This window comes from Gossypium hirsutum, chromosome D06 (genome assembly GCF_007990345.1).
Source record: "Gossypium hirsutum isolate 1008001.06 chromosome D06, Gossypium_hirsutum_v2.1, whole genome shotgun sequence".
Taxonomy (NCBI): Eukaryota; Viridiplantae; Streptophyta; class Magnoliopsida; order Malvales; family Malvaceae; genus Gossypium; species Gossypium hirsutum.
The window spans coordinates 52139598-52156461 of NC_053442.1; the positions used below are offsets into that span (position 1 = coordinate 52139598).

At 37.3% G+C, this 16864-nt stretch overlaps 2 protein-coding genes across 2 annotated transcripts; one reads left to right on the plus strand and one right to left on the minus strand.

Moving 5' to 3' along the window:
* Positions 1-3111: 3111 nt before the first annotated feature.
* Positions 3112-6589, minus strand: LOC107900160 (uncharacterized). The gene is made up of 6 exons (XM_016825858.1): positions 6407-6589; positions 5531-6277; positions 4354-5331; positions 4003-4128; positions 3319-3912; positions 3112-3231 (listed from the first exon to the last, which is right to left on the minus strand). The coding sequence occupies exons 1-6, from the start codon at positions 6587-6589 to the stop codon at positions 3112-3114; spliced, it is 2748 nt and encodes a 915-aa protein (XP_016681347.1).
* Positions 6590-12685: 6096 nt separating this feature from the next.
* On the plus strand, positions 12686-14256 carry LOC107900159 (uncharacterized). Its single transcript, XM_016825857.1, has 3 exons — positions 12686-12921; positions 13189-13766; positions 13910-14256. The coding sequence occupies exons 1-3, from the start codon at positions 12686-12688 to the stop codon at positions 14254-14256; spliced, it is 1161 nt and encodes a 386-aa protein (XP_016681346.1).
* The last annotated feature ends 2608 nt before the right edge of the window (positions 14257-16864 follow it).

Genomic DNA, 16864 nt, shown 5'->3' on the forward strand with positions numbered 1-16864 from the left:
AATAATACCCTTGCTGATTTTGCTGCATATTCGGTCTGCTGTAATTTAATTGGACCAAAATTTCCTTCTTTGTCCAATGCCAATTTAATTTCTTCAAAACCAGCAGCTTTAATCATGCGGATTAACTTCCAAAATTGGGCTTATACGGGCATCAAAATGTTCCTTACCTGCACATGAAATAAAATTAAAATTAAATTGTCGAATTGGGGTACAATTAAATTAATACGACATAGAATGTATTTAATCAATTTAGGCAGAATTATAACTTAATTAACCAAAAATTAATCAACAATTTAATAATTTAATTGAATAAGTTAAGCTCAAAATTGAACTTAACAAACTCCCCCATACTTAAATTATTGATCGTCCCTGAGCAATCAAGTCAAAAAGAATCAAGAAGAATTTCAGAAATGTCAAGATTAATCAAGAGTTGTTGCATCGCTCATGCTTGGGATGAATTTTTGAAATCTATCAATTTAGATTTTGGTTTATTCAAGAGAGGAAAATCTAACATATTATAAAGAAGAAATTAATCATGCTTCTTTGATCAATTCTCACCGGAAAGAATAAAATTATTAACACTCCTCATTCATTGTGTTTAGGCTAGTATAATGCTCTCAAATTGAAATCGACCGTAATTAACCACCATACGCTTGCTTGTCCATCTTACCTATATCGTAACACATAAAATTCCATAAATATAATCGAGGCTGAATAAAGGTTGTAATGGGGCTGAGGTGATGTGCCGTGGACGGGAGGAATTTATTTGGATGGTGGAGCTAGTTTCTTTTAGGCTAGTAAAATCATCTGGAAGTCATCAATTCTCTTATTTCTTTTTTTTTAAATGCCAAATCAAGAAGATAACTAATTCAATCAGCCTTTCATCGTTTCCATATCCCTTGATTCAACCGATCCACCTCATTGTGATCACATAACGCTTCATTCATTAAATTCACTCGGAAGGCTGCAACTTGCTGCTTCTTTCTCACGAAAATCAGCCTTTAATTTCCAGCTAAACATCACCCCAAATTGGCCAACATATGTCGAAATTATGATGAACTTCCAAACTGAATTAACTAGCCTAATAAGGTAGGTTGATTCAGGCTTTTGGCTCAATTTCTGGAGGTACATAAAAATTGGGAAATTAAGGCTTCAAATTGGCTAACTAATTGGAATAATGTCAAGGTCGGCTTTTATAAGTAATCGTGGCTTAATTCCTATTGCCTCTTAAATCATACTAATGTAAATCAAATGTATTACTAGACTTAGTAAGATCTAAAGCAAGTTCTAGAGTAATTGACTGTTGATACAATAATCACACATGAATAAATAATAACCTCTCAAGTTGGCATGGATGTCCCAACTTACGCTCTAGGCTCAAATTCCTCACAAGGACCACATAATTGATCAGCTAAGCAGAAAGATTTGTTAGATTTTTTAAACCAAAATCAATCAATTGAAAACAAAATTTAACCCAACCAATCGACATACAACCACCCCAATCAACTTGAATTCATGAAATACATCTTTATTCTTTTATTTAAATATTCTCCTAAAGGAGTTTTAACAAAACTTATTCATGAAAGTTGCTAAAAATAGAACAAACATCAAATACGTAGAAATCAATGAATTGATTCTCCCCCATACTTAATGTTTGCATTGCCCCTAATGCAAAAGAAAATTTAAAATTACCAATGTAAAAAACAATATTAATGAAAAAGATGAAAGGAAACTTCCCTGAAAACGTGGGTTGCCTCCCACAAGCGCCTTTGTTTTAAGTCGTTGGCTCGACATCACACTTTCTCATAGATCCTCAAGATTGATCTCATCCAACCAAGCTGCTTGCTCCCCTTCATGAAAATGTTTCAACCTGTGCCCATTCACTTTAAAAATTTTATTAGTTTCGAGGCTCCTAATTTTGATTGCCCCATGATGATGCACCTCGGTTATTATAAACGGTCCAAGCCACGTTGATTTTAACTTACCGGGAAACAGTTTAAGCTTAGAATTAAATAATAGTACCTTTTCCCCTACCTTAAATTCTTTGCAAATCAGCTTCGAGTCACGAAATGCCTTCGACTTACCCTTGTAGATGACCGAATTGTCATATGCCTCCAAACGTAGCTCCTCCAACTCCTGTAGCTTCAATTTGCGTTCTTCACCTGCCAAACTATAATCCAAATTGCATTGTTTAACAGCCCAAAATGACCTATGCTCAAGCTCCACGGGAAGATGACATGCCTTCCCAAAAACAACCCTGTAAGGCGACATCCCAATTGGCGTTTTGTAAGCCGTTCGAACAGCCCACAATGCTTCATCTAACCTTTGACTCCAATCTTTCCTATTAGGCTTAACAATTTTCTCTAAAATTCCCTTAATTTTTTTGTTACTACTCTCAGCTTGCTTATTGGTTTGAGGGTGATAAGCTGTCGATACTTTGTGGGTGACACCAACTTGTGCAAAAAGGCTTTCAAGGTTCTATTACAGAAATGTATTCCCTTGTCGCTGATTATAGCCCTTGGTACCCCATATCTATTTAAAATGTTGGTCTTAAGACACTTCACCACAGTTTTAGCATCATCGGCCCTAGTTGGGAATGCTTCTACCCATTTCGACGAATAATCAACACAAACAAGAATGTATAGATAACCGAAAGAAGAAGGAAAAGGGCCCATAAAATCAATACCCCATACATCAAATATATCACAAACATAAAAATTATGTAATGGCATTTGATTTCTACTACTTAAATTGCCGGTCTTTTGACATGATGCACAATTTTTACAAAATGCATATGAATCTTTATGAATAGTCGGCCAAAATAACCACACTCAAGTATTTTATGAGCTGTTCTCTTAGGCCCAAAATGTCCCCCATCCTCTCGAGAATGACAAAAATTAAGCACCGAATCTATCTCACTATCATCGACACAACGCCTAATTATTTGATCACTACAAAATCGCCACAGGTACGGCTCCTCCCATAAATAGAATCGGGCTTGACTCCTAATTTTTTCTCTCAAATGTCTGGTGCATTCATAGGGAACTCTCTAGTCACTAAGTAGTTCACTATGTCGGCATACCATGGGAAAACACTAGACATACTATAAAGTCATTCATCAGGAAATAGATCACTCGAGTCATCCCTTAAAATTCCAGTCTCCAACCTACTCAAATGATCGGCCTCAAGGTTCTCTTTACCTTTCTTATCTTTAATTTCCAGGTCAAATTCCTGCAACAACAAAATCCACCTAATTAGTCAAGGCTTGGCTTCTTTTTTATGCAACAAATATTTAAGAGCACTATGGTCAGAAAATACAAAAACTTTGACTCCTAACAAATATGCTCTAAATTTTTCTAAGGCAAAGACTATGGCATACAGCTCTTTCTCGATCGTGGTGTAATTGCATTGAGCTGGGTTCAATAGCTCTCTAGCATACCTAATAATATAAGACTCCCTGCCATTTATTTTCCCAAGTGCCGCACCAACAGCTCTATCACTAGCATCGCATAAAATCTCAAAGGGTAATGCATAATTCGGTCCTTGAATGATAGGAGCCGTGATCAATTTCAATTTCAATTCATCAAAAGATTTTTTACAACTCTCATTAAATTCAAATGCGACATCCTTACCTAGCAACGCACATAAAGATGACGATATTTGCGAGAAATTCTTGATGAACCGACGGTAAAAACCTACATGTCCCAAGAATGATCGAATTCCTTTCACAGTACTTGGATAAGGTAGATTTTTAATTACCTCGACTTTGGCTTGGTCGACTTCTAATCCTTTAGCTGAGACGACATGCCCCAATACTACACCCTTTTCAACCATGAGATGACATTTCTCAAAATTCAAAATCAGATTAGTCTCAATGCAACGCCTAAGAACTAACACAAGATTATGCAAACACTGATCAAATGAATCACCATAAACAGTAAAGTCATCCATAAACACTTCCATTAAATGTGAAATAAAATCTGAAAAAAATACTCATTATACCTCGTTGGAACGTGGCTGGTGCATTGCACAATCCGAAGGGCATTCTCTTGAAGGCATAAGTTCCAAATGGGCAAGTGAAAGTGGTCTTCTCTTGATCCTCAGGTGCGATGGGTACCTGAAGGTAACCTGAATAACCATCCAAAAAACAAAAATGTGAGCGACCAGCTAACCTTTCTAACATTTGATCCATGAATGGGAGGGGGTAGTGGTATTTTTTAGTGGCTTTGTTTAGTTTCCTATAGTCTATACAAACCCGCCAACCGTTCTGCAGTCTTGTGGGAATCTCTAATCCTTCTGCGTTGGTAGCTATTGTGATTCCCCCTTCTTAGGTACAACATGAATTGGACTTACCCATTTTGAGTTGGCTATAGGATAAATGACATCGGCTTCCAACCATTTTAAAAATTCAATCTTAACTACCTCCATCATTGGTGGATTCAATCGACGTTGGGGGTCTCTTTTGGGGACTGTATCTGGTTCCAAGGCTATCTTGTGAGTACATAAAGTCGTACTAAGGCCCCGAATATCGGCTAGTGTCCAACCGAAGGCTTCTTTATCTTCCCTAAGAACTCTAAGCAGCTTGAATTCTTGCATTTCGGTTAAAGCATTCGACACTATCAATGGTAAAGTTTGATTTTCCCCAAAATAAATATACTTTAAATTTTCGGGCAGCTCTTTTAACTCCAATCTAGGAGGTGAAATCAATGAAGGAATTTGCTTACCAGTCACCGTAAGGTTAGGGAGAATCGGCTTGAATCGTGTCAATTTGGGTGAGTCTAATGCGCAAACTGAGTCAATTAAAGAATCAGAAATGATAAATTCATGCTTGTCGATATCAAAAATGCTCTTAGCTAGAACGCTTTGCAACTCGTCCTCATCCCCTAATTCATAGACATCTTGAACAAAATTGTCAATTACATCAAGAGTAAATACAGAATTAATATCAGTGGGATATCTCATAGCATCAAATATATTAAATTTAACTATCCCACCATCAAATTCCATAGTTAATTTCCCCTTATGCACATCAATTTTCGTTCTAGCTGTCTTAAGAAAAGGTCTTCCTAAGAGTAAGGGTACATCAATCGAATTATCATTAGGTCCCATGTCTAAAACATAAAAATCAGTTGGAAAAACTAACTCATTTACTTGCACTAGAACATCTTCTAAAACGCCATCAGGGTAGGCATTACTTCTATCAGCAAGTTGAATTATTAGTCCAGTGTCTTGTAATGCACCTAATTGAACTTTATCGTAGATACTCCTAGGCATGACATTTATAGAAGCTCCTAAATCAAGCATAGCCCTATCAAGTTTAAGGTCTCCTATCTTACAAGGTATCGAAAACATTCCCGGATCTTTGCATTTAGTTGGGAGTTTCTTTTGAAATACCGCAGATACATTTTCGCCTAAGCTAATTTTTTTTATTTCCAATTAATTTCCTTTTAGATGTGCATAATTCTTTTAAAAACTTAGCATATCTAGGCACTTGTTTCATTGCATCAATCAATGGAATATTAACTTGTACCTTGCGGAAAGTCTCTAGAATTTCGGCATTGATGTCGTCTGACTTTTCTTTCCTCAAACGCTGTGGAAATGGCGCCTTCGGCACATAAGACCGGGGTTGGTTATTAGCGTTCTGACTTGCTTGTGCTCTAAGCTCGGGAACCCTCATTTCCTGCTCAAAGTTTGCTGCATCGTACGAAGCAGTGGGTTGTTGTAAACGTGATTTCCCTGCTTCTTTTGGTGCTGTTTGCGACGGTTGTAAATCAGCCTTTGGCAAGGCTAAATTTTCCTCTTCAATATCACTAAATCGGACCTTTTTTACCTCAGTTTCGTCTTCCTTGTCACTGTTTTGGACCTTCTTTAGTGTCGATCTCAAATCCTTCCCACTTCGCAAGATTATAGCACTAACATTATCCCTCGGATTTGCCACAGGCTGTGACGGTAACCGATTATTTACCTGTGCTTGTAAGTTCCCAAGATTAACATCGGTCGATGAGGCTCTAGTTTGCAATTGCTTCACTGCCGATTCTAAAGACTGAAATCTTCCATCGGTTTCCTTCTTCTGGTCAGCCATCATCTTCATCATTTGTTCAAGCATGGAATGAGTCTTAATTTCGGCACTCGGGTTTTGATGGATTGGCTGTGACATATTATATGGTCGGGAATTTTGCTGCTCAAATCCTGGAGGTGTGGCACAGTTTTGGTATCTGAAATTGGGGTGGTCTCTCCATCCCTCATTATAGGTAGCTGAATATGGATCATACCTCCTCTAATTTGGAAAGACGGCGTTAGCTTCCCCTTCCTGTAATGTCGGACACATATCTATGGTATGTCCTTCTAAACAACAAATGCCACATAGTGAAGGTTTCGCAGTACCTCCAGTCATCAACTTACTTACCATAGCCGTTAAATTAGCTAATTGAGCCTCCATCATGCTTGACTGGCCTTCATCCATTCGTTTACCAAAGCCGGACCTCCTGAGACCGAATTGCTGTGTATTCTGTGCCATATTAGCGATCAAATTTCGGGCATGCTCAGGAGTTTTATCAACCAATGCACCTCCACTCACCGCATCGATCATTCCTTGATCTTGTGGTGTCAACCTTTCATAAAAATATTGCGCTAAGAGCTACTCACTAATCTGATGCTGTGGACAACTCGCACATAGTCGTTTAAATCTTTCCCAGTACTCGTATAGTGACTCACCTACTAGTTGCTTAATTCCACAAATTTCCTTCCTGATTGACCCTATTCTTGATGCCAGAAAATACTTTTCAAGGAAAGCTTTATGTAACCCTGTCCAAGTTGTGAATGAGCCTGGCGGCATATAATATAACTAGTCCTTCGCCAAACCTTGTAATGAGAAAGGAAAAGCTCGGAGCTTGATTTGTTCCTCTTCAATGCCATCTGGCTGCATAGTTGAGCAAGTAATTAGAAATTCGTTAATATGACGGTAAGGGTCCTCACCTAGTAACCCATTTAATTTTGGCAACAAATTCAGAAATCCCGAATTGAGCTTTAATGGCCTATCAAGGGTGGGATACGTGATAGATGGTGGTTGCGCAGCCAAGTTAGGTGCTGCCAATTGCTTCAAGGTCTGGTTGGCCATGTTGATATCCTCTGAAACGTTAGGCTCGTGGAAGTTAGGATATTCGGCTTGCCGATCAGTGGTGTTAATAGAGTCTGTCGATGTTCGTCGTCCGCTCCTTAATAACATATACTAAATGGACTAATCTACCTACAAAGACAAAACCAAGAAAACAAAGTAAGTTCTGAAAATCAAATAGATTTGACTACGTCGCTTCCCCGGCAACGGCGCCAAAATTTGGTAGTTGTCGTTACATCCACCGAATTTAATCCCCTACTCAACCAATATTAACTGGTAATATAGAGTAAGTATGGAATCGTCCCTCGAAGAAGCTCGTGTTAAACCTATTTGAAAAGAATTGAAATCAAGTTAATATAAACATATGCGAGAAAGGAAAAATGGGGGGGGGTCTCTAATAATGCTCTTTGGTAAAAAATAAAATGCAGCATAAATTGTAAATGCGGAAAGGTTGTCGAATTAAGGGAAAGAGTGCTCAGTTAGTAACTCCTTAATCCACCTAGCACAAGTCCTTAGCGTGATTTAATTATTTTAATTGTCTAATCTAGCAACAAGGCTGAAGAAAATCACTTACGAAATGAATTCTTATCCCAAATAAATTCGAATTCAAATAGAGAACATTCATACTTGAATACCTACCTTTAATTTTTAATTAAAAGTGCACTAAGTATTTTAGAGATTTCACCTTGTGTTAATTAAAGAAAATCCTCCAGCGGCTTCCAAAATTAAATCCGAAGTTGCGTTAATTAGCGGCATGCTAATTTATTATCACTGATTCTAAGTTTAATTAAGAAATTCGATAACTCAATTATACTTAGATGATTATGAGAAAAGTCCTAAATTAGATAGGCGATCAATCTAATTAATTTAGAAAAATTCTTTGAATGATAGAATTAGCAACTCAAGAATGTTAAATCCGAATTTAAACAAAATAAACCTTCAAATTCCTTGTGCTAAGTTTAATAAGTGTCTAACTGAGCTTAATCAATTTAGCCACTCATAGCAATCGAAATGAAACAGAAATAAATTGTAAACAACATAAATTACAGACTGAATCTTGGAGAAGAAAACGCCTAAAATTTTCGAGCTTCCCTTCTCTTGATTAGCTGAAATCTTAGACTGCTGTTACGCTGCTTGATCGGTTTTGGCTAGTTCAATTTGAGCTTCTTCTTCGCTTGAATGCTACGATCCTATTCTGTCGTGTCTTCCTCTGTTTTTGTCTTCTTCGTTTTCAACTACTGGTCACTTCTATTTAAGGAGTAATGATATTAACCTTCAATAATTCAAATAAAATTTGATCTTATCCCCCTTTATCCTAGCTGAAACCGTCGCATAAGAATAGCTCCAACTCATGTAGAGTTTCATTTCAATTTTACTTATCAAAGCTGAACATAATCACTTGACTTTAATTAAAGTTGGTCACCACTCCAAGAGGGAAATTAAATAATTCCCTTGCTGATTTTGCTGCATATTCGGTCTGCTGTAATTTAATTGGACCAAATTTTCCTTCTTTGTCCAATGCCAATTTAATTTCTTCAAAACCAGCAAATGATCATCCCCATCCAGCAGCTTTAATCATGCGGATTAACTTCCAAAGTTGAGCTTATACGGGCATCAAAATGTTCCTTACCTGCACATGAAATAAAATTAAAATTAAATTGTTGAATTGGGGTACAATTAAATTAATACGACATAGAATGTATTTAATCAATTTAGGCAGAATTATTACTTAATTAACCAAAAATTAATCAACAATTTAATAATTTAATTGAATAAGTTAAGCTCAAAATTGAACTTAACAAAAGTATTTGCATGTTACAAGACAAACATATGCGAGGCTCACAACAAAGGCTGCTATTTTCTGCCTGAGTCCCTTCCACGAGCCCTCAACGTAGGGATAACTCAACTTTATATATATTTAAATAATAAGCTAGCAGGCTTCTTGTAGAAACATTTGGGCGTAAACACTCTTACATGCAATAGTGGCAGATACCTATCACTGGCAAATAGTATCCCCTAGTGGAATTTATTATTTGTCGAATATAGTTTGCAACTACTTTCTCGGAGAACAGTTTCATTAACAGCAACATAACATATACTTCACCTAAATGGACACAAAAGCTACCATCACTTACTCTATCATCCCAAACATACCGGTTGACTAGTATCTATACGCCTACTGAGTATAACTCTTTATTGGCGGATAGAATATGCCAAGCACTACAACCAGCAGATACGTTTCGTCCAAAACACATTAAATAAGATTAAGAGCTAATACTTATCATGCAATAATACCATGCAATGCAACTACATAATCAAAATTTCTTTTTGGCGGTCTCATACCTCACTTCGAATATACATAACTTACATTACATGCAAGAAATCCATATTCACATTTTCATAACATGCACCTCATGCAACATTTCAATGTTCACATTTTCTTACTCTTTTCCACACCCTTCCTTGTGCTAACCTCGAATCCCATATTTACACATCATAACAAATGTCTTAGTCGACGCTATTTCGAAAATATGTGTGTTTTCCCACAAGATCAAGGCTCTTTGCCATGGTTAATAACTAACATGTCCTACCGATGGCATCACCTATAACACTAGGCTGGTTAACAACTAACATGCCCTACTAGTAACCCAACACATATGCCAATCTGGTTAGCAACTAACATGCCATACCATTGGCCCGTCATCTTCACCAACCTTGTTAGTTGCCTACTAGTGGCCCAAACTATTCAAGTACTGACACCAAGGAAGTCGCATTTATTTCTTATCACTTACATGCACATGCAGATGGTTACATTGAACAACTTACCACATTCAAAGGAAACAATTTTACCTAAATTCATAAACCTTAACTATGACAGTCTGGAAACAAACAAAATATAGGGACTCGGTGTAGACTCATAGAAAACTCACACAAATTGGATATTCACAGAAGATCTCAAAGAAGTTGTTTACACCATAAGTCATTCGCTACACTCCACGACCTTTACTTGTTATTTGGACACTCGTTGGTTCTTATTCGATAAGGATATTCCCTATTCTCGAGGTACAAAAATAAAAACATGATAGAAGGAAGAAAAGAAGAAGAACCCCTACTACATCAACCACATTATTATTTATAGACCACATGACTTTCACAATAACCCTACACGTGGCCAACCGTGTAGAGCTGACTCAACACCATTTGGTGGTTGACATAATAATATCTAGACAAATCCTACCTTAAACATCCTTTCACTCTAGCTAAATTCCAAATAGATCTTAACAAAAAACCAACTAAAACTGAACAACATACCTACGTGCTTATAAAGAAAACTATCAGGTCCATGACCTAATAATCCGTCACTAGCGGATACTAATAGAAGGGTTTGCTAACACAAGGCTCGCCAAGAGAATCCGCTAGTTGGCGGGTTCTCCACGCAGAACACGTCAAGATGTATAATCCAATAGTTTACACTTCACCAAAAGACGAAACTTCTATCACATATTTACAAACTTACATTGTTAGCCTAACAATTTTCCAATCATGGCATGACAACCAACACTAACTTAACTTGGTGGATAGGGCATAAATCAACCTTCCTTCGCTTATACTTAGCCAACAATCCACCCACAGAAACCACCAACTGGGATTACGTCGGCGGGGTGTTACAATTACATTCAAAATTAAAATATTTATAACTTATAAAATTTTAAATTGTTTGAATCTATCAGATCTCATCTGCTTTGATCCGAGTTTGAATTCGAAAAAATCCAAGTCCAAAAGGGCCAGAGCAAGAAAATATCCAAAATTGAAAAAAATTGGGTTTGAAGTAAGCTTGATCCGAGTCCTAAGTAAGCCATGACCCTAGCCAGTGGCGAAGCCACCACAAAAAGAAAAAGTAAAAAAAATTACTTATATATTTTTTATAATTATATAATTGGTGAATTGACCCTACAAAATATTTGAAAACTTTTCATAAAAGTTTTATTTCGCAAAAATGTTGAAAAGGTCGTTAAAATCTTTGAAAAATAATTATTCTGTAACACAAATTCTTTTCTATAAAAATAAATAAATCTCTCTCTACCCACTAAAACCTTAAAATATCTAATCTTTTTATTTTCTTGCATCCCTCGTCAGTTTTTTTTCTCAAAATTTTATTGTTCTCACACTCTCCAGGTGTTCAATCTTTGAATACTTTGAGATGGGTCTCCCTAATTTGGTAATAACTCTTATTTTTTAAAATTTTATTGATTAATCTTTTAGAAAATTAGGATTATAGCTTTTCTTGTGATAGATTAAAATTTGTATGTAATATTTAGTTTTTTTATTATTTATTGAATGATTTTGGGACATTCCTTTTATATAAGATTCCTAACATTGCCATTGAGTAATAATTTTAAAGGTTGATTAATACAAATCATTAAAGAAATTAAGTTTAATTGTATTTATAAAAGTTTGATAAATACAAATCATGGCATTGGTGGGATGGTATGCCAAGAGAAATTGCTTCCTTGGGGGTGAAAAATCGCTCTTTGTTACCAAACAGAAGATGCCATTGCTCACCACATCATCAGGAAGGCTACTTCAAATTCTGAAGAAGGATTCAACAATGAAGCTTGATATTGAATTACATCTAACTTTAATATTGGGGAATGGATAATGCATCTCGGACTCCCATAGCTTATGCACACTAGTCTTATTTCATCTTTCTTTCAAAATACAATAATCGACAGTAATTGAAGACTACCCAAAGTACCTTGTTTAAGCTTGCAACTTCCTACTATTACATGTCGCCAAGTGTGTTTACCTGGAACTCGTAGGCCCATTAGCGAAAGTGAATTCATTAAAGATTAGGGTTCGATCACATGTTTGTCTATGGTTACCCAATCAAAACGCGTTTGAAAATTCAAAATAAAATGTTTGAATCAAACTTTTCTTCGCAAGCAATCCATAAATATTTTCAATGTTTTCTACACCATTTTTCTTAAGATTTCATATTAAAATTTTATAAAGAAATTCATTTTATTTTTTTAATGGATCTAAAGTATCTTCTATGTCTATTATACGGCTCATAAAAATTAATCTTTTACAATTCATGACTAATCATTCCAACAGTATCATTTCAAAATTTGAACTCTTGTATGTTCATCAAATCAAAGCCCAATCCTGAGGATTTGATTCAAAGTTTAAGCTCCTACCCTCACCAAACAATCCTTATTCAACCTTGTTTAAAAAACAAAAATGTGACGATTGTCTCACACCGGGATTATAATTTTCCAACTCTTTAACATCATCTCTAACTCTATGCTGATCAAATTTTCCCAAGAGTTATTTGTTATCATGGAAACTAACCATGTATTTTTGTTAAATAAACTTAAATGAAAGTTAAGAGTTATGTAAATGAAAGGTCAAGAGTCATTGGTTTTTGGTTATTATTAGATTTTAATATTTTCAGTTTTTTGTTGTTTTAAAGGGTAGACTATAGCCTATAAATAGTTTGTAAGCTTTTGATTTTATAAGAGAAAATAATTTTAATATTGAGAACATTTTCTTCAATTTGGTATTTGAGCTATGGAGAGTGTGACTAGTAATGTGCCATTTCCTCGACTAACAAAGGTGAACTATGAGAATTGGAGCATCCAAATGAAAGCTCTTCTCGGGTCTCAAGATGGTTGGGAGGTGGTCCAAGAAGGTTTCGTAGAATTGACAACTACTACGGGATATACGGCAGCTCAAAACAAGGCGTTGAAAGAAATGCGATCGAAAGATAAGGCAGCATTGTACATGTTATTTCGAGCTGTTGATGAGTAAGGCTTTGAGAAGATTGCAAGTGCGACAACTTCAAAAGAAGCGTGGGACATTTTAGAAAAGGTGTACAAAGGAGCCGACCGAGTTAAACAAGTCCGCCTTCAAACTCTTAGTGGCGAGCTGGAAGGCATGAAGATGAAGGAATCGGAAGGTGTCTCCGACTACATCATGCGTGTTCAAATCGTGGTGAACCAACTCAACCGAAATGGAGAAGCATTAACCGATGTATGAGTTGTGGAGAAGACTTTGAGATCATTAACTGACAGTTTCGAGAATGTCGTATGTGCCATAGAAGAATCAAAAGATCTAGCAACACTCACAATTGATGAACTCATCGATTCTCTCAAGGCACATGAACAACGTAAGAAGAAGAAGAAAGAGGAGACACTCGAGCAAGCACTTCAAACCAAGGCATCAATCAAAGACGAGAAGGTTCTCTATTCTCAAAGCCTTCAAGGTAGAGGTCGTGGTCGTGGAGATCGAGGAAATGGTCGTGGTGGAAAAGGTTGTGGTCAAGAAGGGAATTATGAAGAGAAAGAGCATTCAAACCAACAAAATTGGCGTGGAAGAAGACGTGGTCGTGGAAGAGGCGGATGGTCAAATTATTCCAATGTCGAGTGCTACAAGTGTGGCAAATATGGTCACTATGCGAAGGATTGTAACTCTGATAAGTGTTACAATTGTGGTAAGGCGGGACATTTCGCGAAAGAATGTCGCATCTCAAAAAAGGTGGAAGAGACAACCAACCTAACCACAAAAAATGAGGAGGCAAAAGAAGGTTTTCTCTTGATGGCACACAACAAAGTCAACACCAACAACAACATGGTGTGGTACCTTGACACAGGTGCAAGCAACCATATGTGTGGCTCAAGCACCTATTCAAATAGATGCAAAAGGTTGAAACGGGACATGTGTCATTTGGAGATGCGTCGAAGGTTGAGGTAAAAGGCCAATGTACCATTTGTTATTTACAAAATGATGGGTTAGTTGGGTCAATCCATGATGTGTATTACGTACCAGACCTCAAGAGCAACATTTTGAGTACAGGGCAACTCATGGAAAAAGGTTATTCGGTACTTATGAAAGATCGGGTGTTACACTTGAAAGATAAGGAAGGGTGTTTGGTCGCTCGAGTTGAAATGGAGAGAAATCACATGTTCAGGTTGAATCTGAGAAGTGTTCGAGGAAAATGTTTGCGAGTTGATGTTGAAGACAAGGCGTCACTGTGGCATCTCCGTTTTGACCATCTACATTATGGTGGTCTAAATGAGTTGGTGAAGAAGAATTTGGTGCATGGGCTACCAGACATGGAGTATGAGGGAAAATTTTGTTAAGAATGTGTGCTCGGTAAGCATGCGAGAACTTCGTTTCAAAAGAAGGAAGAATATCAGGCTAAGCAACTTCTCGAATTGATTCATACCGACATATGTGGACCAATCACCCCCGAATCTTTTAGCGGTAAAAGGTATTTCATTTCTTTTATCGATGATTTCTCACGAAAAACTTGGGTTTATTTTCTTAAAGAAAAATCTGAGGCATTTGAGATGTTCAAGAAGTTCAAAGTGATGGTTGAAAAAGCAACTGGTAGACACATCAAATCTGTACGATCTGATAGAGGTGGCGAGTATACTTCGATGGCTTTCATGGAGTATTGTGAGGAGCAAGGCATAAGACGATTCCTAACCGTACCGTACTCTCCCCAACAAAATAGTGTGGCCGAGAGGAAGAATAGGACTATTCTCGACATGGTTCGATCAATGCTCAAGAGCAAGAAGATGCCGAAGGAATTTTGGGTGGAAGCCGTGCAATGTGCCATCTATGTGTAAAATCGATGTCCCCATGCGAAGTTGGATGATCAAACACCACAAGAGGCTTGGAGCGGACAAAAACCATCAGTTTCTCATCTTAAAGTATTCAGTAGTGAGGCCTATGCACATGTGCTGGATCAGCGAAGAACAAAGCTCGAAGACAAAAGAAAAATGTTTATTTTTATTAGGTATGATGAGAAAACAAAAGGATACAAGCTACTCGACCCGATAAGTAAGAATGTTGTGGTAAGTCGTGATGTACGATTTAATGAAGCAAGCGAGTGGAATTGGAATAACTCAACGGAGGTTACCATCAAAGATGGAGGATCATCAATCGCTACACCAACAATCATACCGACAAATCCTAAAACTACCGATGATGAAGATGAACCGCAACAACCAAAACTGCGAAGTTTGCAAGATTTGTATGATTCAACAAATGAGGTACATATTGTATGTCTTTTGGCAGATTCTGAGATTATAAGTTTTGAAGAGGCGGTGCGAGACAAGAAGTGGCAAACTGCTATGGATGAGGAGATTAAAGCAATTGACCGCAACAACATACGAGAGTTAACGGAATTGCCGAAAGGAAGTCAGCCCATTGGTGTGAAGTGGGTGTTCAAAAGAAAGATGAATGCTCAAGGCGAGTTAAAAAGGTACAAGGCGCGACTTGTTGCAAAGGGATATAAGCAACAGGAGGGGATGGATTATGATGAGGTATTTGCTCCCGTTGTAAGAATGGAGACAATCCGGTTGCTCATTGCACAAGCGGCACAATTTAAATGGCCAATATTTCAAATGGATGTCAAGTCGGCATTCTTGAATGGTGTGCTCGAAGAAGAAGTCTATATCGAACAACCACCCGGATATATGAAAAATGGAGAGGAGAAGAAGGTGCTGAAATTGAAGAAGGCACTTTACGGGTTGAAGCAAGCACCGCAGGCATGGAATACTCGTATCGGTACATACTTCAAGGAGAATGGGTTCAAACAATGTCCTTATGAACATGCCCTCTACGTGAAGAAGAATGGAGGTAATATGTTATTTGTTGCTCTTTATGTCGATGACCTCATTTTTATGGGGAGCAATGGTGAGATGATATTGGATTTTAAGAGCAAAATGACACAAGAATTCGAGATGACAGATTTGGGTTTAACGAAATTTTTCCTTGGTTTGGAGGTTCGACAAGAAAGGACAGGTATTTTTATGTCATAGGAGGCATATGCAAAAGAAATTTTGAAGAAGTACAAGATGGCACATTGCAACCCGGTATCAACACTAATGGAACCAGGTGTAAAACTCTCGAAATTCTATGGAGGAGAACGAGTCGACGCAAGTAAATACCAAAGTTTGGTGGGAAGCCTTCGCTATCTCACTTGCACAAGGCCTGACATTTCGCTAAGTGTTGGCATTGTAAGTCGGTTCATAGAAGAGCCGGTTTATTCATATTGGAAGGCGTTGAAGCGAATCCTACGGTACATTCAAGGAACGGTGTCACTCGGGTTATTTTATTCAAATATGGAAGATTACAAGTTGATTGGGTATTCCGACAGTGATTGGTGCGGAGACTTAGATGATCGGAAAAGTACATCGAGATATGTGTTCTTTATGGGTAACACAGCATTTGCTTGGCTTTCAAAGAAGCAACCAATTGGTGACACTATCGACATGTGAAGCAGAATATGTGGTAGCATTTTGGTGTGTGTGTCATGCTATATGGCTCAGAAATTTGTTGAGCGAGTTGGAGCAACAACAACATGGTGCAACTGAGATACGAGTTGACAATAAATCAGCGATTGAGTTGGCAAAGAACCCAGTGAATCATGAGAGAAGCAAACACATTGACATTCATTTTCATTTCATCCGAGATCATGTAAAGGAAGGAAGTGTGAAATTAGTGCACGTGGCAAGTCGGGACCAAGTCGCAGATATCTTTACAAAGCCACTACCGATGGTACTCTTCGACAACTACAAGAAATTAATCGGCATGAAGGATGGCAGAAGCATTTAAGTTTACAGGGGAGTTTTGTTAAATAAACTTAAATGAAAGTTAAGAGTTATGTAAGTGAAAGGTCAAGAGTTGAAAGGTTAAGAGTTATGTTTTTTTAATGGGTTTAAATTAGTAGTTTTTTGT

Coding starts and splice junctions, on each gene's coding strand:
- LOC107900160 (XM_016825858.1), bottom strand. CDS start 6,589: ATGATCGATGCGGTGAGTGGAGGTGCATTGGTTGATAAAACTCCTGAG. Junction 6,278..6,406: donor TAGCTAATTTAACGGCTATG/GTAAGTAAGTTG, acceptor TTTCCAAATTAG/AGGAGGTATGATCCATATTC. Junction 3,232..3,318: donor TGTTAGGAGTCAAAGTTTTT/GTATTTTCTGAC, acceptor TTGTTGTTGCAG/GAATTTGACCTGGAAATTAA.
- LOC107900159 (XM_016825857.1), top strand. CDS start 12,686: ATGGAGAGTGTGACTAGTAATGTGCCATTTCCTCGACTAACAAAGGTG. Junction 12,922..13,188: donor TTATTTCGAGCTGTTGATGA/GTAAGGCTTTGA, acceptor ATTAACTGACAG/TTTCGAGAATGTCGTATGTG. Junction 13,767..13,909: donor GGTGTGGTACCTTGACACAG/GTGCAAGCAACC, acceptor ATGATGGGTTAG/TTGGGTCAATCCATGATGTG.